This window comes from Frieseomelitta varia, unplaced genomic scaffold, assembly GCF_011392965.1.
Source record: "Frieseomelitta varia isolate USP_RPSP 00005682 unplaced genomic scaffold, Fvar_1.2 scaffold_248, whole genome shotgun sequence".
NCBI classification, from domain to species: Eukaryota; Metazoa; Arthropoda; class Insecta; order Hymenoptera; family Apidae; genus Frieseomelitta; species Frieseomelitta varia.
Genome location: NW_025109977.1, coordinates 188,639 through 208,899, shown reverse-complemented (window position 1 = coordinate 208,899; position 20,261 = coordinate 188,639). Strand labels below are relative to the sequence as shown.

Genomic DNA, 20,261 nt, shown 5'->3' with positions numbered 1-20,261 from the left:
CCATGTAATAGATAAAGAGATGAAATAGTCATACGACCGGTATAGCGTCAAGTTTCTTTAATTTTGGAAGTCTTCTAGTTACTTGACTGCGCCAAGATTCCACGTCCATATTTTCACAAATAGGATTATTAATAAACAATAAATCTTCAAGAAGTGGTATTTCTTGTAAACGATTAAACTCTGCCCAGTCTTTTACCAAATTATTCGACATGTAAAGCACTTTCAGCGCCTTCAATACATTCACGCCTTTAATTTTTTCTATTTGATTATATGATATCCATAATTGTTCCAAATGTTCTCCAACTGCTTCCAATCCGGAAAAAGTTTTAATATTGTTGCGACCCAAAGATAGAATTTTTAAATTTTTTAATGAATTAATACCACTGATCTTCTCTATCATATTTGTTGAGAGAGATAATTTCCTAGAAAATGATAAAAATTATTGCTTACAATATTTTTATAAAAAATATTTAACTGACTCGACAGCAGTAAGTGCTGCTAAATTATTATCCATTTTCTCAATTGGAGGCCACTGAAAAGACAAAATGATTTCTTTCTGTCCACTAGCAGTTAAACCTATTTTCTCTTCCCATCGTTGAATAGCTTCTTTACAGGTCGTTGCTTTGGCCTATGTAAAACGCACATTATAAATTTTTAGAAAAAATAAAAAGTGCAATATCGTAAAAAAGCAAATACCATAATTTATAGTTCCATTCCAATTTTATCAAGCAGAAGAAATTTCTGTGTTTCTAATATTTCTATGTTATTAAAATATTAACAATATATAAACGCAATCACTTCCAGTTAACTTCACTCACTATACAAGAATGATAATTTCATTAATTTTATAATATTCATTTTCTTCGTAAAACATTCTTTACAGTTATCATATTTTTATGATCCAAAACTAATAAAAATCCAAGTACAAAACAAAATGAATAATAATAAGAAATATGAAATGTAAACAGAAATAGTTAATAACCAATTAACAAATGTGAATTTATGATCAATAATATAAAAAAATCGACTGGAGAATACTTAAATTTGTAATATAGCGATGAACACCAATGAAAAATTTGATATTGATAAGCCATTATGGGATCAATCTACGTATATTGGTAGATTGAAACATTTTGCTTTTATTACTGATTATCGTATGATTTTTGTAAACGACCAAAAATTGAAAGAAGCTAAACAATTCTGTGATAATTATAAGTAGGTAAATTCTAATTGCTCAATTACTCTAATATTTCAAGTAACTAACTTTTGTTAGAAGAGGCTTTGTACCTTCTGGAGTACAACTATCTCATGTTATTCGTGCAAAACAACTTAGAGATGGTGCATTTGATTCTGAGACTGGTGAATTAATACACCGATTTTCTAGATTGTCTTTTCAATTACCTACTTCAGTCATGCTTACAGCGTCGATGTTAGCATTTCAAAAGTATGTCTAAAAGAATTTCCATCTTAAAAATATCTTTTAGACAAACAATTTCCCTAGTAATTATTATATATGCTATTATTAGAAATTTTCCTGCTATAATGGCATTTCAAATATTACATCAAATGCATAATGCTATTATAAATGACATATACAGAAGTACACGAAATAATGATGATACAAAAATGAAAAACGCTCTTTTATGTGCTGTTATAACAGGCTCCATTGTGACTTTTTGTTGTAAGAAAATACTCTCCGGAAAAGCACTTATTTTTAATGTTAGTTTTTCATTGACTTTTTATACTTTTTACAACATTTTATATTATATTTCGTCTTATACTTTTCTGCCATCAGAGGTGTTTGCCATTTTGCGCAGTGGCTACAGGTCATATGATAAATTTACCACTTATGCGTTATAAAGAAATCACAACAGGAATTCCGATATATATGAAGGATGAAACACATTCTTTTATGAAATCTAAAGTAGCAGCTACAAAAGGCATTTGCGAATGTTTGATTTCAAGAATAGCTATGTCCATACCATGCTTACTTTTCATTCCTATAATAACTCATAAATTTATGCCTTATTGTTTGCATCAACATCGACCGCGGATATTAATTCCATTCGAAGCTTGTTTATGTGCTATAGGGTAATTTTTTAATTTTGATTTCATTGCTCTCCCATTTGAATTGTTTCTTATTAAATGCAATTTAATATTTATAGCTGCATGATTGCAATTCCATCTGCTTTTGCAATTTTTCCCGAACGAAAGTAAGCAATTTTATATTTTATTCGTATCGAAAAATATACAATAATACATTTTAATCGTTAAGCTCCATGAATCCAAATTTGATGAAGTTGCGTCCATCTGAGTATGAAGAGTTTAAGAAATGTGTGAAAGAATATATAGATAAAGTATATTATAATAAAGGATTGTAACATTGAACATCATGTTTTTTTTTCTTCTTCTTTAGTGAATAAAATGTAATGTGATAAGAAAATAGATGTATTTATATAAAGAATCATTATTTCTAAATACAATTAATGTACTATATCTATAGTCTTTTTCTTTTTTTTCATTTTTATAGGAATAGGTCCTGGCATTTTGAACACTGTGCTGTAAGAAAGAAATGAAAAGTATGAATTAAAACAATTATGCCAAATTAAAACATTACTATAATACTTACTGGCAAGTTGTGCATATTGGACTAAATTTACAAAATACTGAAAAATATATTCATTTATTATTTTACACAGGTTTATATAAAAATAATAGAATAAATTTTATTTCTTAATTTGTCTTACTTGATAAACATATGGAGCATACATAGCCAATATCAATCAATTCTTGGTGACAAAAGCATGCTGCTCTATAATCTACTTTCACAGGTGGCGGGAGTACTAACTTTGATCTAACATTTGGATCTGGTAAAAATATCCACTAAAAAGTAATTATAAATAAATAAAATATTTACTAATGAATAATTAAATTATTCCTTATCTTTTTACCAATAAATACTGTAACAATCCACTAAGTTGGGGCACTTTTAAATAATTCCCACCAGTAATATCACAGCCTTGCTGGAGTAAAGTTAATTCTTGGTCTAAACTGCATACATCCAATATTATTCCCTATTTGTTAAAAAAAAAAAACAAAATTTAAATTTAAATCATATAAATATTAAAATACAAAACATTATATAACAAACCATTTTTTGGGCAGTGAAGAATATGTTCATGTAATTCATATATTGTGTTGCTGAATCATTACTTGCTGTGATTACAAGGATTCTTGAATATATTTTCTCACCAGCAATCTTTTCTCTTTCTAACCTAGCAACATAACATAATGCCATGGTCAATGCTCCTGATATAAGACTTTCTCCATTTAATGGTTTGTCCAAGGAAATTTCATTGATAACTTGTTGCAGTTGTTGTCTTACAGTACGTTCCACCATTGTAAATTTTTCATATTGCCCGTCAATTTGTCTAATTTCTACTGGTTTTTCACAAGGATATAAAAACTTTGCCCCATCACTGTGACATGCTATGACAGCAAGTTGATTGTTAGAAGATTGCATTAAATGTGCATTGGCAAAAACGATAGTCGAATCCAAGCATTGCGTCAATATCCTTGTTTCCTGTTTTATAATCCTTTGCACTGGATTTACGTCTAATACAATTATTAATAGACTTGTTTCTATTTCTGAAATAAATCAAATAATTACATTTACAGAAAATAAAATTTTTGAAATAATTTGTTAACTTAAATAAAGTAGTTTTGATGGGAAAAAGAATTAAAACATTTTCATTCATAAATAACCTCAACGTACCATTTGACATTTTGAACATAAATTGTAATGTAATTATTTAGTATAAACATAAATTTAGTCTCTTAAAAACATCTTTTCATCTATTTATCGCGTTTTTCTTTTATCATTAAACTTTAGAAATTGAAATTTCGAATAATAATTGCTTAACTAATGTGTACAGCCACATTCATGAGAATCAAGCTGCTACTACTACTAACAAATAACAAATATTCTAGAAGATGCAAGTACGTTCAATTTTTCAAGTGTATTCGGGCGTGAAATATAAATGATATATAATTGTTCCTTAATTAATTTATTTTATTCCTAACTGATCAGTATTTCTAAATTAATTTATTTTTCGTCTTTCTAACAATGAATTTCCAAGAGTTTGCAAAGATACGCGAAAATAATAAAACAATATTTTGATACGTGTATAACAAAACAAAAGATCAGAAATGTCCTATTTCAGAAAATAAGGCACTGATCGGCCTCGTTTGGAAAGAGGTAAAATTCATAATTATGCGTTCAAAATTTTCCGCGCAAATATTCACAGATGGTCGCAGACTTGCGTAAATTGTCTGCCCAAAAGACGCATGCTCGTATGCGTGTTACGACACTGGTGAGAGAAACAAGTATTATTAAGGTCATTGGGGTGTCTTTGAAAGGTTATCGAAAGTTAGTGTGAAAGTTGGAATCAGTCACATTCGTGATCACAGAATCCTAAGGAACATGCTGCCACAATATCTGAAGCCTGTGTTAAGTGTTGCTCAACAAGGAGCAAAACGATTATCCACCAGCGCAAGAGTAAGTTTTGTCAAATATGTTTCCATTAAATATCGTATCTGCCAACTAGCCTACTCTGTTTTATCTCTATCATTCGTTTAATTCCTTATCGAACTTAGGATTATAAAGAGGCTTATCGATCATATTGAAGTACTCTGTGTGGCATATTTGAAATACACGTGAAGCACAGTTATGCAATTGTGACAAGCAATTTAAACTCGATCGAATATCACTTTATTTTTAATATGTAACAGTGTCTTTAACAGTATGCAGATTCTAATATGAAATTTCGGTCACAAAAGAATTCCATGAATGTGTATGGAAATATACAAATATACTTTATGTTTGTCTTCCTAATTTTTTCCGGGATATTTCGTTTCAGTGCAACCACAAGGTCGCTGTTTTGGGAGCAAGCGGAGGCATAGGACAACCATTATCGTTACTTCTGAAAGATTCGCCTCTTATAACCGAGTTATCATTGTACGATATTGTGAACACACCAGGTGTCGCTGCTGATATATCGCACATAAATACAGCAGCAAAAGTAAAAGGATACACTGGTCCAGATGAACTGAAAGACTCTGTCAAAGGAGCACAGGTATTTACGTTATTAAGTTTGTTTAAAATATATAATACAAAGAGAATTAAAAAAATTCATTGTGTAATGTTTTTGTAGTTAGTAATCATTCCTGCTGGTGTTCCTCGTAAACCAGGAATGACCAGAGATGATCTTTTTGATACAAATGCCTCCATAGTGAGAGATCTCACCAAGGCTATAGCTGAAGTAGCCCCGAAAGCTATCATTGCCATTATTTCTAATCCAGTGAACAGCACTGTGCCTATCGCCAGTGAAGTATTGAAAAAAGCTGGCGTTTATGATCCCAAGAGAGTATTTGGTGTAACAACTCTCGATGTTGTCAGAGCAAACACCTTTATAGCAGAAGCCAAAGTTTGTAAAACATATAATAGTAAATAATTTCTGAATTTATATTTGAATTGTAAATTTAAAATAGAATATTCATTATATTTAATAGAATATTCATTATATTTAATACAAATATATCAATTGTTTACAAATAAATTTGCATAAACATCCACGGTTTAATATATAATGTCAATTATTGTTTTCAGGGCCTTGATCCACAAAAAGTCAATGTACCAGTTATTGGTGGACACAGTGGCGTGACAATTATTCCATTAATTTCACAAAGCAAACCTGCTGTTTCTTTCCCAGAAGACAAATTAAAGGCTCTGACCACTAGAATCCAGGAAGCTGGTACAGAGGTCGTTAAAGCCAAAGCTGGCACGGGTTCTGCAACGCTTTCAATGGCCTATGCTGGCGCTCGATTTGGCATATCTGTACTTAGAGCGCTTAACGGAGAACAGGGTATCATAGAATGTACTTTCGTCAAATCAGACGTTTGCGAGACAAAGTACTTTGCAACACCGTGTGTCCTTGGTGTAAGTATAATCAATAAATGCCAATACATTTAAATATTTAGTGTGTTCAATCTTTCGAAATATTATATTCTATCAAATTTCAGAAAAACGGACTCGAGAAGAACCTTGGTATCAGCAAACTTAGCGAATATGAAAAGAAACTGTTGGATGCGGCAATTCCAGAACTGAAGAAGAACATTCAAAAGGGTGAAGATTTTGCAAACAGGAAGTGAACGTTGTCAATATTACACAAATAAAGTAAAATAAATTTGACATTGTCAAATAAAATTCGATTGTCTCCAGTAATTGATGAATGAAACTATATAATTAACTGATCGCGTTGTACGCGAAAAAGGAACATTTAAATGAAGAAAAAGGTGGATCCTTTACCAATCAGTAGATGTATGTATTGTAGACAATAAAATTCATTTACAACTGATATAATAAAGTAACAGTAAATTCAAGATGATGAAGATTTTACTATTTAGAAGGAAATATTGGCCTCGTTTTGAACGAACTGGAATTTCAAAATATGAAATTTGAAAATAAATTTTCTTTGAACAAAAAACAATTATACTCGTTTTTACTTTTTCCTATTTTATGAAATCAATACCATAAATCATAGTAATTTAGAAAAGTATATTATTAGGAAAATTTCCCTAGTATATTATTCTCTCTATTAGAATCAAAACAAATATTAATAGACAACCTTTAGTACAATGTCATCCGTATATCGAATAAATAGAACAGTTTCGTTTGTACCATACGACAGGTTCGACAGATTGATGAAACTAGTTTAAAAACACGTGATTCTCATTGTATTGAAAAGTGTCTTTAAAGAATTTATTTTCAAAATGTTGATATCTCCTTGACTAAACACTCATGAACATCAAGCAGAAATTTAAAAGGAAATCACGATGGTCAAGAGAAAAATGTACAAACGATCTCGACTCAAGCAGTCCCTGGACCAATCCCAAGAAAGTTTATTGCAAAAATCAGATACTTCTGACGAGGTCGATTGCGTGAGAATTAAATGTACTCCACTTAAAAGAATGTCGAGATCCACTGAACAACTTTTGCATCAAAGATCTCCGGAATCTGTACTCTTTGAACTTAGGGAACCTGATTTGTCATGCTACGACGATCTAAGTCCAGAAATTGTACCCAAACTTCGCCGAATGAGATTAGATCTAAATGAATCGGACAAGAAAGAGGAAGAAGAGAGTACCAAAGAAAAGGAACCAGAATTGATCGAAATAAAACAGACGAAAAATTTGTTCAAGCAAAATATCGACAAGCCTGCGGAAAAATGCTTTTCATTAGAGAAGACTTTGTCAATGAACGACGAAATAAAATTAGAAATGAATGACTGCCAGTCTTTGCGGGAGGGAAGATCTTTCTCAAAGACTAGATTCGATGATTATGCTTGCGATACTGAGCTTCGTTATGGCTACACTTTAGAACCAGCAACGCAATTTGCTACTTGCAATTCGAAATTAAAGCCTCAGAATGAACTCCATAATTTTCCGAACAAATTTCAAACGACTGCGTGCAAGTCTATAGATCAATATGAAGAAAAATGGAACGGTCAAGACCTGCTGAACGGCACGAGGTTTGAAATAGTGAACGAGAAAAATCTGCAGGATTCAGGCACTGGAAATCAATTTACTAACTGGACTGAGTGTAGGCAAATTCTTTCAAATTTACGACAATTGAACAGCTTTAAGATTCGGACGGGAAATCAGGAATTCTTCGGGAATCTTTTACCCAAATACAAAAAATGCGACGAAACAAGAATGCTGCAAACAAATTCGCTTTCTTCTAATACATTGTCTTCGTTGACTCGAGAGGAAAATTCGAATGAGCTAACGAGCAAGTGTCATTTCGTAGATGAAACGGGCAAGATCGATAATATACGAGATTACAGGGAAATAAAGGGTGATACGACGAGGATTAGAACTCGTTCGATTACTTCCTGCAGTGGTTCTCCACCGCCTGCCAAAAAATGCCGGACTATGCTCAAATTTGACGATGAAGAGGACGTAGAGAGGCCACAGGAACCTGTTGCTTCCGTTAAAATTATTGATTTATTACCAGCAGAAGAGAAAAATGTTCAAAATTATTTTTATCCAAATACGATGATAACAAAAACGTCTTGGAGCGCAGGCAGCTCTGAATCGTCTATCACTTCGACTTTAAATCATCCAGCTGTATCAAATTCTGATAGCTACAGCGCATGTCTGAAAGAAGTAATTTTTTTTTTATTTCTATATTTTAGTAATCGCATAATACACGTAATATTTATATAAAAATGTATTAAAATTAAATATCGATGGTACTTGTTATTTGGAACATTTTCATGAATTATGTTATTATTTATATGTATAAAAATGATAAGAATATGATTGTAACGTAAATTATTACTTGCAGTCCATAGGTAATAGCGTTCAAATGAACAAAAGTTTCCAAAGACTTCAATCTGTCAAGAAGCCTGTGTCTAAAATCGTTCTGTTCTGTGCCTGGATAATAAAAAGAGTGACGGCTGTACTAAAAGAAGTAGGTACTTATCTAAGGAACGATCCGCGTTTGCTATCAAAGTGACGATTGTTTCAGAGTTACGCAAACCTCACGCGAACTGCTTCAACGTCAGTGAATCGGCAAATGGAGGAGCTCAGTCAAGTTGTGATAACGTTACGCTCAGAGAATGAACAGACGATTAACATATTGCTGGAGAAAGTCACTCGTTTATCTGAGCAAATTACTCAGGTAGTACGTTGTCCACTGTGTTATGAAAGCAATTTATACTTCAAATTTACGTCGATGCAAGGGGAAAAAAAAACGTCGTCGTCATAAAAGGTCAAAAGCAACAAGAGAGGAACGTTTGTACGTTCATAAAAAAACGAAACGAATCTGTATATATGTACATAATCGTGACATAAATATCTTTCCTTCATTTACAATTCTCCGCATCCCACGTCAGCCGTGTATTAAATAAGCCTAATTAACAACTGTTTTTATCGCAGGTGCGTGTAAGCAACGTAACCGCCATCGATGCTTTAACCGCAGAGGTCAGGGACATACAAAACGTCACGAAGAAGCTGACCGAAAGTAACGAAACGTTGATGAAAGAACTGCAAAGATTACACCAATCGTTGGAGAATATGAGATTGAAATCTCCAAAGAAATTGTCACCCCCTTCACCACCAATTTCACTATCATCCAATTCATCGGCTGTTCCTCCTCCACCTCCACCACCTCCTCCACCTCCTCCGCCTCCTCCGCCTCCTCCGCCGCCTCCGCCGCCGCTACCTCCATTAGCTCCTCCACTGCTGTCAACGCAGTCTCCGGCGCAGCTGATTACACCAACCACACCGAACAGCAGCGGCAAAAGCATCAGAACGCCCTCGAGAAAGTGCTCGACACCACTGTTTAATAGGCCGGCTATAACCGTCGAGGATTTGCTGAAGGTGACCCTAAAAAAAGCACCGCAGAACGTTAAGGTAAATCCGAGGATTGTTACGCGCCGCTCCGTTAATTGGAGTATATGAACAAGTGGCGTGGAGAACTCTGTCCTTTCGAAGTTAAACCTTGCTATAGTTCGAGGGATTGGTCGGCTTTCAGTTGGAAGCTTCGCTCAAGTTGTCGGTGAAAAAAAATTGCTGCTCCTCTTCATCTTTCGTCGTTTGTATCATACGTTTAACTTCGTGGCTTCTTGTTGCTTGAAATTCGAAAGAAGTTACGCACGTTTACTTGAGAGTTTGCTGAAGTGTTTCAAATACTTCAGCAGAGTCCAGCCAGGCGTTAAATCGGCGCAATTCTCCGTTTGGTTAATTGGTTCTTTGATCCTCGTTGCCACTCAACCGGACACTTGGGGAGAGGGGAAGGGTTATTTAAAAATCCCGAGATGATTTTTCCATGTCTGAAAAATAAATCAAGAATTTTCTTTTTTTCGAGAAACTCTCTCTCGCAATTATATTCCCCAGAAATTATGCGAAGACATCCAATTAAACGAGATACATTTAGCAAAATTAAAATATCACACAAAAAGTAAATTTCAATTTCAGGAGAATAGAAGAAACACTATACCAGGACCGAAGGGACCGGTGGTTTCCTTAGACATGCTACGTAGTGTAAAACTGAAGTCTGCCAGGCGCAGATCGACCGATCAAATCACCAGGTCTCCGAGGAGCGGACGAATACTCAAAACACGAACAGCACCGAGCCTCAGCTTGTCGCCGATCATGAAGAGCACGGATAATTCACTGAGACGAATCCTGAAGCAGGTGGATGTTAATAAACAGCCACGATGTCTGTTGTCTAGTTCAAGTTTTCGTGAGAACATTATCGGAAGAGATCAGTCGCAGAACATAGAGGATGATAGATCACAATCGATGATTGCATAAGCGTATTACAATTTGAAATGATCGCAGATTTAAGAAATTTTATACAATCAATATATAGAAGACGTGTGTACAATTTTAACGAATCAAGTTATTCTGTAATCGATACAAGACAAATGTAATCGGGTCATCCAAGATATAATTTTTTTTTTTTTTTTTCTTTCAATAGAAATACGACGAATGTTCTTTTGCAGAATTGTAACTTAATGTATAGAAAACAAAATACTTGTGTTGTACAGAGTACAATGAAGGTAATCGTATCTCACACCCTGAAATAATACATGTCCTCTAATTGCTATCGGCATTTGTTTTTATTTTTTTCTAATATATTAAATTAAATTCTGTGACAACAGGTTCATTAGAATTGCTCTGGTTTTAGGTGACTCACTGCGAACCAATGACACGGCGCGATACGAACAATATTTTATATTTAATTATAATCGCTGACGTATGTAGATGTTTAATAATGTATACTAATAAAGATCCGAAGAAACGATTAGAGAGTTGTAATTACTTTATTTGTAGCTTTCACGTGTGTGTGTGGTTTTACAGAAAAAGGTCGTATCCGGTGTAATCGCATTGATTGTAGTAATAGTTAGTAGTAGTAATAGTACAGAGCGTGAGAACGCATACGAATTCGAAAAAAGAAACGACAGATTTTTTTTTTGTCTTCTCCAAATGACGATAAATTTCGATATCCAGGTCTAATTATTCGCTCTCGTGAATTGGGTTAGCGACAAGATGGAATGATCCGAGGATAATTGCAATAGAAAGATATACACAACTAATGTTTAAAATACAGAGACAAGAGCAAATATATTACATCTAGAGAGATGGAACAACAGATGCGTAATGGTGGAGTGTGTTATTTCTTTTTACCTTCTTTCTTTCATGTTCCTTTTTTTCTTTTTTTTTTTTTTTNTTCCTTTTTTTTTTTTTTTTTTTTTTTTTTTTTTTTATAAAAATTGACTAAGCACGCACAACGATAGTGAATAAAGGATAAAAGCGGTCTCAATACACCGATCACCTATTATTCTTCCTTAATAATCTTACAGTGAAACCCAGATGGTATCGATGCCTACCTACAATTTTACTTTAACCGAGAACACTCTACATTTACGTTTTGTTTTTTCTTTTTTTTATCCACTTCATTATGAATCACACGCTACATCGTCGGCGATAATAATAATGTTATCGTTGGGCTACTTCATCTTGTTTTCAATCCATCGTGTAAGCAAGTAATTGGATGAGGTATCTCACAGTTTATCGTCGTTTGGAATTATTCAATTTATGTCACATTCGTTGCCACTGAGAAGCTTTCTTTATTGTACCTTAAAATTTTGTTTCTCTTTTTCTGTTCTTTCCTTATTTTTCTTTTTTTACTTTTCATTCAAAGATTTGTCGCTCGTACGCGTGGTATGTTATGCACGTATTACGTATATTTTACGTAAACTATATATATATATATATATATAATATATATTATATGCAATTCTTATCCGATGATACCGATGTTTTCTCTGTTTCTCCACTGTTCTTCATTCTTCCGTTCTTACGACTCCGTCGCCTTCTACGGCATGTCCTTCACGCGATTATCAAAACTGCATCCGGGGATGATGTTTTCTTTTTTTTTCTTTTACTTTTTATTCCACGATACGCCCTAGACTTTCCGTTTCTCTCCACATTATCGCTTGAACGATTCACGTCGATTAAATTCTTGATTTTTTTTTTTTTATTTCCTTCTCGATACCCTAATTTTACGATCTTAAGATTACTCGCATATACTTACGGTGCCGTTGATATTACTTTGAGTTATTCTTTGTAACGTTATTTTATAACATGATTATCAATTTGTATCGTGTAATTAATACCTAAATACAGGGGCACGATGTACACCAAAAAATTTCTAGGCAGAGCTCTCGATTTCTTTTTCATTTTGCGCGTTTCTCCTTCACGGGTTGTTTCTCCTGTATTCTTTCTCAAGCATACACCTCGCTTTTTTGCTGCACGCTTACACGGTTTTACCGAATGTTCTCGACAAGTTGCGATTGCGAGAGAAAACTGCACGAATTCGAAATTTGTCTTTCTACGTGTAATAGAGTGACGGAAACTTATTTGTTACGATTTATTTGTTGCAACTTTACACATGTTTTAATCATCAGGCAAAACAATAGTATCCTTGAACACAGAAACATTGTACTTAAAGGATCGTTTTACGACATAAATTTTCAATCGACACTATCTGCCTCAACAAACAAATAATTCTACTAATCGCTAAGCTTACCTCGGGTTAAGATGCGCAAACGAATTTTTCGCGTAAAGACTAATGAACCAAGTCTATCTAACGTGTCTCATTGGAATGTTTCTCGAGTGATGTTTTCCTTTTTATATATATATATATTTTTTTTTTCTTGTAAGCGAAAATCGACGGAATGGTTCATCGATAAAAAGGTTAAGATCAACTAAGATACAGTGGAATCGAGGACAGTGATAATAGCAAAAGTGAGCGCGAGTGAAGAACGAGTCGGGATACAATCGTTTATTCTGTAATTTGTTATACCACAGCGATCGTTATAGTTTACAGAGGGGGCGTATGAAAAAGTACAACCACGATTACAGACTAACTAGATAGCTACTTGTTTTCTGCTATTTTCTGTCTGTGAAACGTAATTTGCCCTTTTTTTTCTTCTTCTTCTTCTTTGTGTTGAAAACGCACCTATTACGATTTCTTTCTTTTTTCGACTCTCCTCTCAACAATAAGAGTGCTTCTTTTGTCGCGGAGGAGTACGATTGATTGAGGAGTATGAAAGAACATTTGTCACGTCGAGAATAATGTGTATTTTTTTTTTTTTTTGTTTTGTTTTTCACTCACAGTTAAAAGAATTTCTCGTCTTCGATTTTAACATAAAATTTGATACTGCGAAAGCCAGACTTAAGACAGACTGATGTTATTGCATTTCGTTTGTTAAGTACGACGCTTTCGCGGTAAGCGTGTGTTCTTGAATCATGTTTACAAGTGACTACACGAGAACCCATGCTCGAAACCTATATGGTGTATGAAATTACTTGCTTTGTAAATCGGGACACTTCGCCGGAAGTACATTCATAATATCTTATACAGAAAGCAGAGATGAAGGCACGTGGTTGTATCTTGACTGTTTTTTTAGCCAACCGTCGATCAACCACGTAACTCCAACTCTGGAGGAGACGCGTTTATCCCTTTAGATAAACAGATGATTTACATTCGATTTACACGCATACATTAATAATATCGTTATTTATCATAGTATGCGAGAGTAATGATGCGCGCAGTAAAAAAGCGGGGAAGAGGACGAGGAGGAGGAGATTGGGGGTGGGTGAAAACAAACGAACACAATATGCACTTCAATAGACGTCGAGCCACTAACGTGTTTCGTTATTAATGAAACGTTATGGGTTGAGGATAATGCTATTCGTTCTCACTCACTAAAACCAACAGAAACGAGAGTTTACTCCGACTGGGTTTAGCGCATATTCTTTTTGCTTTTTATTCCTTTCATTTCGTGTTCTTGTCCTCTGTGTTTTTTTAGTAATATGGATGAATATACATACACACACATATATATGTATTATATATATATATATATACGCGCTTTGCCAGTCGGCGTCAACTCAACGCTCTCGACATCGTCCACTGAAAAAGACAGCATTTTTTAAACTTCTCGATACGCAAAAAAAGGCAAAGAATAGTGCCTCTCTAAATGCTCTTGCAGTCTTTCTATTTACCGCAGAGTGTATGTCCTTTTTTTTATTTTGTTACTTTTCTGCGCGCTTCTTAATTCAATATGTATGTTAATTCAAATGATTTTTTTCGTTTCTGTTTTTTCTTTTTTTCTTTTTTTTTTTGGAGTAACCGTACGTGCGTGCTTAGGGCCACGCAATCGCTAAAGATCTCCCCTTCCCACCCCGAACTGCCACCTGCTGAATTGTTTTCTTTTGCTTACAAGTTATTAAGAGTTTTTTGTTTTCTTGTGTTTTCAGTTTTATATGCGCAAGATAACACTCACTACAGTTAGAGTTACGATACGTCCTGATCTTCCACATCTTGCAACTGCTCCTTTTGTTCGCCCTCCCCTGTTCAACATAAAAAAAGAAATTCATTAACAAAACGTTTTATTTTTCGGCCATGATAAAATACCGCTTGTGCAATAGGTAAAATACGATCAATTCAATTTGTAATCAAAAATTGGGTGAAAATTTTGACCCTACTGAATCATGGATCTAAATGCTTCAGGAGAAAAGGATAGAAAAAAAGGAGAAGGATTGGTCAAATTGCTCACCAGGTGACTTTACAATGCAAGGGCGTATTGGATAAGGTGTGCCTGAGTTCAAACATTGGTGGAAACGGCTGCAGCCTCGTTTTCGCGATCAGCCTCGAATTCTAAATCACAGACTGATCATTCCATTTATACTCAAGTGATTTCAATAATTTAATTGAATAACATAAGATTTGGTGCTTAAAGATTATCGTTTCGTATCTTTCTTCATCTCAAATGATGGAAACTTCCAATTACATTACTTTTATATCATTCTGCATAAAATATGAATCCTATTGAATAATTAATGACCCTACTCTTCCCACGCGAGTCTGTTCCTTTATGAAAAAAATCTAATATAACAAGAAGATATTATCGCGCTGCTGCAATACATATTATTGATCGTGCGACGACGCTTCTACAGTTGTGGTAGTAGCGATGAATTTTAAACACAACGAGGGGTGTTTTTCACGAAAAAAGTATACTAACCGTCTCCTTGCATATCCGACGTCCAAAGAGTAAGATTGTCCCTGAGAAGTTGCATGATGAGGGTAGAATCTTTGTAACTCTCCTCGGACAAGGTGTCTAGTTCCGCGATCGCGTCGTCAAAGGCTGCTTTCGCAAGACGGCATGCTCTGTCGGGGCTATTGAGGATCTCATAATAGAACACGGAGAAGTTGAGCGCCAATCCTAAGCGGATGGGATGAGTCGGTGGTAAGTCTGTCATAGCGGTGTCGCTCGCTGCTTTGTAAGCAACCAGAGAGTTTTCCGCAGCTTCCTTCCTATCGTTGCCGACGGCAAACTCGGCAAGATAGCGGTGGTAATCACCTTTCCTATAATTACAAATCAGAATTTGAACTTAGTCAGTAGATTTAATGAAAACCACAAGAGATCATTTGTTACGGTTATAACATTCAGTGTATTGGCAATTAATTATCAATACCATAACCCATTGTAAGTTTATTTCTTGTAATTTTTCTATACATGTGTAAAATATAAATTTATATAAATGTATATTACGCTAATCTTCAGTTAGAATTTGATACTAGAATAACAAGATATAGAGTATAATTTCTTAGAAAATTATGACTTTATAAAAGTGTCTCAACCTCAATATATTAGGAATTTCTCTTGTTAGACTTTCATTCATGTCTGGCATAAATACACGGTATTAATATTCATTGTAACATCAAATCTAACGAGTTGCGATATAAATGCATAACATGCATACTGATTATTTGTGTGAATCACACATATAGAAGAATCGTGAAATTCTCGAGCTAATTTCAAATAATAAAATGAAAGGTTTCCAAGAGAACACTGCACAAATATTTCTTGTGATTAAGATATAAAAATGAAATCGTTAGCTCATTAATAAATCATATTTGAGGAACAAGTATCGAGTCATCACTTAATTATCAAACTAGACAACTGATAAAACCTCAAAAATTAGTGACCGAAACGAAACGTTCTTCCGTATTGCTTGTTAGCTTTCAGTTTAAACTACCTCGCTCTCCAGAAACTTGTATGCTATCTTAAAATTCTATTACAACTCTTTCCTTGATTTTACGAACTTATAGTTTTACAATTTGTAACTTTAAATATATAAAATAATTCGAGTATTCCAGTCCCTTTACTTAATACGTCCTATCTATATTTTCTTCCACTCAATTTGAAATTTTATTTAAATGTCATTTAAAAGTAGAAAGCATGAGAAATTTTGAATGTTTCAATAGATCCTGGAAAATAAGAAAAAAAGCACTAGATAGAATATTCTTTTATAAGAGTACGAAGAAAAAATGGAGCTGTTAGTCGCAAGGTTGTAAGTTTTCTTACATTTTATAATAGAAGACTTTCGATTCGCCAGTAGACGCGCACGGAAGCAGGTGTTTGTCCAGAACTCCAAGAATATCGGCGCAGATGTCTTTCAGCTCCTTTTCGACCTGAGATCGGTACTGACGGATCATCTCCAGCTTTCTCTCGGCGCCTTTGTTCTCTTCCTTTTGTTCAATACTAGAAATTATTCTCCAAGACGCCCTTCTCGCGCCGATAACATTTTTGTAGGCGACAGAAAGGAGATTCCTTTCCTCGACGGTCAGCTCCACATCCAGCGAGGCGACCTTCTTCATCGCCTCGACCATTTCTGCAAAATCACGGCCGGCGAGAACATCGCCGTTGACGAAGGTATCATTAAATTGAGAATTTTCAGAATTTTCAATGGTAATAAACATAGAGAATAAATTGACAATACAAGCAATTAAAATGGATAGGATGAAATATTTAAATATAGATGTTTCGTAAACAAATTGTTTTTATTTTTCAAGCCTTTTAAATGTCAAAATTTTGTTCAGGAGATAAAATGATAAAAATTTGAGATGAAAGAGAGTACACGTTCGATGTTTTGATAGAGGTATCGAACTTACCAAGGTATATTACATGCAATCATGGCAAAGTAATGAATCGGAAATGATCTATTGATTATTAATACGTGGCTACCCTGTGTGTGGATATATTATTAGTTTCATCTGGGATGTTAGAGAGGCTCTGCGCGAGGTGCAGAGACTGGCGCACTAACATACATATATTAACCTGCTGCCCCTTGAACTTTGCGAGGAAGTTGGTTAGTATTATATATTTATTATCTATAGATATACAATGTTCGAGAATAATGATATCGATTTAGATACATGTGCTTCGTCTGCATCTTATTGCTTGCAAAAAAAAAAAAAGAAAAAACCAAATCCACTTAATGATACATCTTTCCATATTATGATTTATCGTTGAAATCGGATATCAACTCCGTTACACGAACATATTGTTGCATCTTATGTTTAGGCGACATTAAAATCTGTGGTTCTGCGATAGGATCGATAGCTGACTGTAAAAGTTGTTACGGGGGCGTGCAATAAGCGAGAAACTGATTAAAGATGATAGTGGATACGACATTCTGCTTTCGGAATACTATCTTCAAAATAAGTGCAATTCCAAACTATAACGATAAATCTGAACTATCGACGATAAGCCTTACTTATTGCAAAGATTAATACATCGAAAGATTGCTCGCACGGAAGGAAAGAATGCTCTTATAATGATCAATGATCATCACTGAAGTACTATGAGCTCTCATGAAAAATAACTCATTGGCTATTCAGCACAGAGAAAATTAATGTACATCCTCTGTTACTATTCGGTTAAAGTCAATAGATTTCTCGTAATGACATTTGTGAGAGGAGATCAGGCTCAAGTTCATGATGGTTCCGGCCGCAAGAATTATTATGAACACGGTATACCCGGTGACGGAGGTGTACGGAACGTAGGATAGCTAGTACAGATCAATACTTTCCTTCTGCTATGGCCCCTCTTTTCCCCCACTCTGTCTGCACATCTCACCCCTTCCCGTTCTCACCCACCCCTGGTAATCTCGCCCGTCGTCCTTTTCTCCCCTCCCCCTCTCGTGTCTTGCTCTCGCACAACCCTCAAATTTGCCCACCGCCCTTCCTTCTCCTCATCCCGGGAGAGTCGCAACAGCTCCTCTCCCTTCTATCCTGTCATTCTTCACGCTTAGCGGCCGTTTCAACCGAGGATCTTCTATATGCCAGTATTTCCACCCTTTAATATGCCTGTCTCGATTAACGTGTTCACGCGGCGATGAAAACGACGAAACTATGAAAAAGCAACTTCACAGAATGAATGAAAACGCGCTACTTCCTTTGTCTGCGTCATTGCTTCGTCCCTGTCATTTTCGAGCGTATGAAATGTAATTGTAAAAGTAAATTTTAGCTTCGTAGAACGAAATGTATGAAATGAGTTCAGAATAGAACTTAGAATATGTATACATATGGAGGAAGAATTTATATTTACGAATTTATAGGAACAATTTCCTTTAGTGAGGGAGTTCTAACAAAAAAATGTTGCAATGCTCCACGAGCAGAGGCACACGTTTGTCTCTAAAGCAAAACTAGTTGGCAAGGAGTAAAATGTTTGCAGGAAATTTGCATGAAGATACACCGCATTTCCGCAAAATGTCAAACGCGTGTACTTGATTTGCAGGCTTGATAACATCCCACGAGACAAAGCGGTACTGCGCAAAATACATCTAGTGAGAAATGCAAAACGAGAGAGGTTTGTAAAACGAAAAGGTTTGACGGTTCCCCCCCACGTACTACACGAACGTGACCCCACTACGAGTTGCTTTCGCCAGAAGCAAGATGTAAAAATTTCTATAACCGAAATTACTAACGGGCGTGTACTGCGTAATAAGGAATGATAGACACTAGAGAGCGTATTGTAGGAAAAGAGCTGTATGCGAGGAAATGCGAGACAATTTTCCACGGGTGTTATCGTCGATCCCATAGATCGGTCAGTCGATCGACCAAATGATTTCTCTCTGCTTTCAAGGCCAAATGCCACGAGCAGAGCACGCGTTACTACGTGTCTAAGGAGTAACCCGGCAGCGATTGGTAAGTATCGTGCCGTGTCTATGCGTCATACACGTCGGTGAAGGACCGACTTGTCTGGTTATCTGCCGAGGGACCCCGTAAAGTAACGAACTCAGCACGCCTAGCAACGCTGTCTTCATGTTAGCTAGTTTGTTTCGACGAAATGATATAACCCAAAAGTGAAACATTTTTTTTATGTATTCTCAACCAATCCCCTCGAAGGGGCTCTGGATCGTTCTCGCATTATACGTTGACAGGTTCCGATGAACCTGAAAGAACCTGACAGAGAATCTAAAAGCAAACCTACCCTTTAATAAAAAAACACCGGTTACGAACCGGCAATCTGGTCAATACCGTGTGTGGATTAATCATATTTGACGTTTCACGAGGTTTTTGACAGATCCAATGAGACACGATCCCAGTTCGAGGTTCTCGGTTCTCAGAGGAGGCTCGTTACATATCCGATGAAATCGTACGGCGAGCACGTCACGAGGGCGGTGCTACCTCCTTTCTCTTTGTGGCAGTGCTTTGTGGTCGATTTCGTGGATTTCATTTTGGCGCAGGCCGGGTCCTTTTCTCGGAAAATATGTACTTACCGTCGTAGCGCTCCGCTTGCTCAGCCAATTTCGCTTTATAAACGTTGTCCTCCCGTTCCGACATCTTGGATGCTTGTGGATTTCACGGGTAGACGAAAGGTTTCAGGGAAATCGCACCAAATACTCGTTTCACCGAAATACGTACACCTCGTCGTACAGCCACTCGCAAGCTCACTGACCAAGATGGCGGCGCCCGCCAACAATCGAAAGCAGTTCCCACTTCGCGCAGCCTCTGCAGACGCTCCACTCGCCATGCGCTCTCGGCGTGTATTACTACGCGTGACGTCATCCGGTTGCCGACGCCGCGCGCATGTCGGTTAAATTCACCGAATATCCGGTAAAACTGTAGAAACGAAAATATCGGCGTATCTATCCGGCCTGTTCTCTTCTTAATTGCGATAAACAACGAATTCTTAGTATATATTTCATTCATACGTCATAAAATCGATGACACTTCGTTTTATCGGAATGACGGAACTAGATGAGAGAAACGCGGAACGAAAGAAAAATCCTTTAACAAATAACTCGTCGTTTTCGATCAAACATTTTCTTGT

At 35.6% G+C, this 20,261-nt stretch overlaps 6 protein-coding genes across 7 annotated transcripts; 3 read left to right on the top strand and 3 right to left on the bottom strand.

The window, feature by feature from the left end:
• Positions 1 to 6: 6 nt before the first annotated feature.
• On the bottom strand, positions 7 to 795 carry LOC122528325 (dynein axonemal light chain 1-like). Its single transcript, XM_043653340.1, has 2 exons — positions 697 to 795; positions 7 to 628 (listed from the first exon to the last, which is right to left on the bottom strand). The coding sequence occupies exon 2, from the start codon at positions 398 to 400 to the stop codon at positions 29 to 31; it is 372 nt and encodes a 123-aa protein (XP_043509275.1). The 5' UTR covers positions 401 to 628; positions 697 to 795; the 3' UTR covers positions 7 to 28.
• An 89-nt stretch (positions 796 to 884) lies between these two features.
• Positions 885 to 2,381, top strand: LOC122528326 (sideroflexin-2-like). Its single transcript, XM_043653341.1, has 6 exons — positions 885 to 1,215; positions 1,274 to 1,444; positions 1,527 to 1,719; positions 1,796 to 2,091; positions 2,166 to 2,213; positions 2,276 to 2,381. The coding sequence occupies exons 1-6, from the start codon at positions 1,058 to 1,060 to the stop codon at positions 2,379 to 2,381; spliced, it is 972 nt and encodes a 323-aa protein (XP_043509276.1). The 5' UTR covers positions 885 to 1,057.
• Positions 2,198 to 8,488, bottom strand: LOC122528323 (general transcription factor IIH subunit 3). 2 transcript variants are annotated; one of them, XM_043653337.1, is made up of 6 exons: positions 8,402 to 8,488; positions 3,152 to 3,648; positions 2,952 to 3,074; positions 2,748 to 2,883; positions 2,630 to 2,666; positions 2,198 to 2,559 (listed from the first exon to the last, which is right to left on the bottom strand). In XM_043653337.1, the coding sequence occupies exons 2-6, from the start codon at positions 3,521 to 3,523 to the stop codon at positions 2,484 to 2,486; spliced, it is 744 nt and encodes a 247-aa protein (XP_043509272.1). In that variant the 5' UTR covers positions 3,524 to 3,648; positions 8,402 to 8,488; the 3' UTR covers positions 2,198 to 2,483. The 2 variants fall into 2 exon arrangements, with proteins under 2 accessions (XP_043509272.1, XP_043509271.1); XM_043653336.1 differs by lacking the exon at positions 8,402 to 8,488 and adding an exon at positions 3,776 to 4,018.
• On the top strand, positions 4,362 to 6,437 carry LOC122528322 (malate dehydrogenase, mitochondrial). The gene is made up of 5 exons (XM_043653335.1): positions 4,362 to 4,558; positions 4,920 to 5,135; positions 5,214 to 5,486; positions 5,669 to 5,998; positions 6,082 to 6,437. Exons 1-5 carry the CDS (start codon positions 4,484 to 4,486, stop codon positions 6,208 to 6,210), a joined length of 1,023 nt encoding a protein of 340 aa, XP_043509270.1. The 5' UTR covers positions 4,362 to 4,483; the 3' UTR covers positions 6,211 to 6,437.
• On the top strand, positions 6,569 to 10,876 carry LOC122528319. The gene is made up of 5 exons (XM_043653325.1): positions 6,569 to 8,226; positions 8,408 to 8,533; positions 8,591 to 8,743; positions 9,001 to 9,477; positions 10,042 to 10,876. Exons 1-5 carry the CDS (start codon positions 6,895 to 6,897, stop codon positions 10,378 to 10,380), a joined length of 2,427 nt encoding a protein of 808 aa, XP_043509260.1. The 5' UTR covers positions 6,569 to 6,894; the 3' UTR covers positions 10,381 to 10,876.
• A 1,462-nt stretch (positions 10,877 to 12,338) lies between these two features.
• LOC122528324 (14-3-3 protein epsilon) lies at positions 12,339 to 19,925 on the bottom strand. Its single transcript, XM_043653339.1, has 4 exons — positions 19,708 to 19,925; positions 16,509 to 16,815; positions 15,162 to 15,505; positions 12,339 to 14,490 (listed from the first exon to the last, which is right to left on the bottom strand). The coding sequence occupies exons 1-4, from the start codon at positions 19,769 to 19,771 to the stop codon at positions 14,435 to 14,437; spliced, it is 771 nt and encodes a 256-aa protein (XP_043509274.1). The 5' UTR covers positions 19,772 to 19,925; the 3' UTR covers positions 12,339 to 14,434.
• Positions 19,926 to 20,261: the final 336 nt, after the last annotated feature.

Coding starts and splice junctions, on each gene's coding strand:
- LOC122528325 (XM_043653340.1), bottom strand. CDS start 400: ATGATAGAGAAGATCAGTGGTATTAATTCATTAAAAAATTTAAAAATT.
- LOC122528326 (XM_043653341.1), top strand. CDS start 1,058: ATGAACACCAATGAAAAATTTGATATTGATAAGCCATTATGGGATCAA. Junction 1,720..1,795: donor GAAAAGCACTTATTTTTAAT/GTTAGTTTTTCA, acceptor TTCTGCCATCAG/AGGTGTTTGCCATTTTGCGC. Junction 2,214..2,275: donor GCAATTTTTCCCGAACGAAA/GTAAGCAATTTT, acceptor TTAATCGTTAAG/CTCCATGAATCCAAATTTGA.
- LOC122528323 (XM_043653336.1), bottom strand. Junction 3,075..3,151: donor TCTTCACTGCCCAAAAAATG/GTTTGTTATATA, acceptor TTTAACAAATAG/GGAATAATATTGGATGTATG. Junction 2,884..2,951: donor GATTGTTACAGTATTTATTG/GTAAAAAGATAA, acceptor ATTACTTTTTAG/TGGATATTTTTACCAGATCC.
- LOC122528322 (XM_043653335.1), top strand. CDS start 4,484: ATGCTGCCACAATATCTGAAGCCTGTGTTAAGTGTTGCTCAACAAGGA. Junction 5,136..5,213: donor ACTCTGTCAAAGGAGCACAG/GTATTTACGTTA, acceptor ATGTTTTTGTAG/TTAGTAATCATTCCTGCTGG. Junction 5,487..5,668: donor CCTTTATAGCAGAAGCCAAA/GTTTGTAAAACA, acceptor TATTGTTTTCAG/GGCCTTGATCCACAAAAAGT.
- LOC122528319 (XM_043653325.1), top strand. CDS start 6,895: ATGGTCAAGAGAAAAATGTACAAACGATCTCGACTCAAGCAGTCCCTG. Junction 8,227..8,407: donor ACAGCGCATGTCTGAAAGAA/GTAATTTTTTTT, acceptor TATTACTTGCAG/TCCATAGGTAATAGCGTTCA. Junction 9,478..10,041: donor AAGCACCGCAGAACGTTAAG/GTAAATCCGAGG, acceptor TTTCAATTTCAG/GAGAATAGAAGAAACACTAT.
- LOC122528324 (XM_043653339.1), bottom strand. CDS start 19,771: ATGTCGGAACGGGAGGACAACGTTTATAAAGCGAAATTGGCTGAGCAA. Junction 15,506..16,508: donor AAAGTCTTCTATTATAAAAT/GTAAGAAAACTT, acceptor TTGTAATTATAG/GAAAGGTGATTACCACCGCT. Junction 14,491..15,161: donor GTCGGATATGCAAGGAGACG/GTTAGTATACTT, acceptor TATGTTGAACAG/GGGAGGGCGAACAAAAGGAG.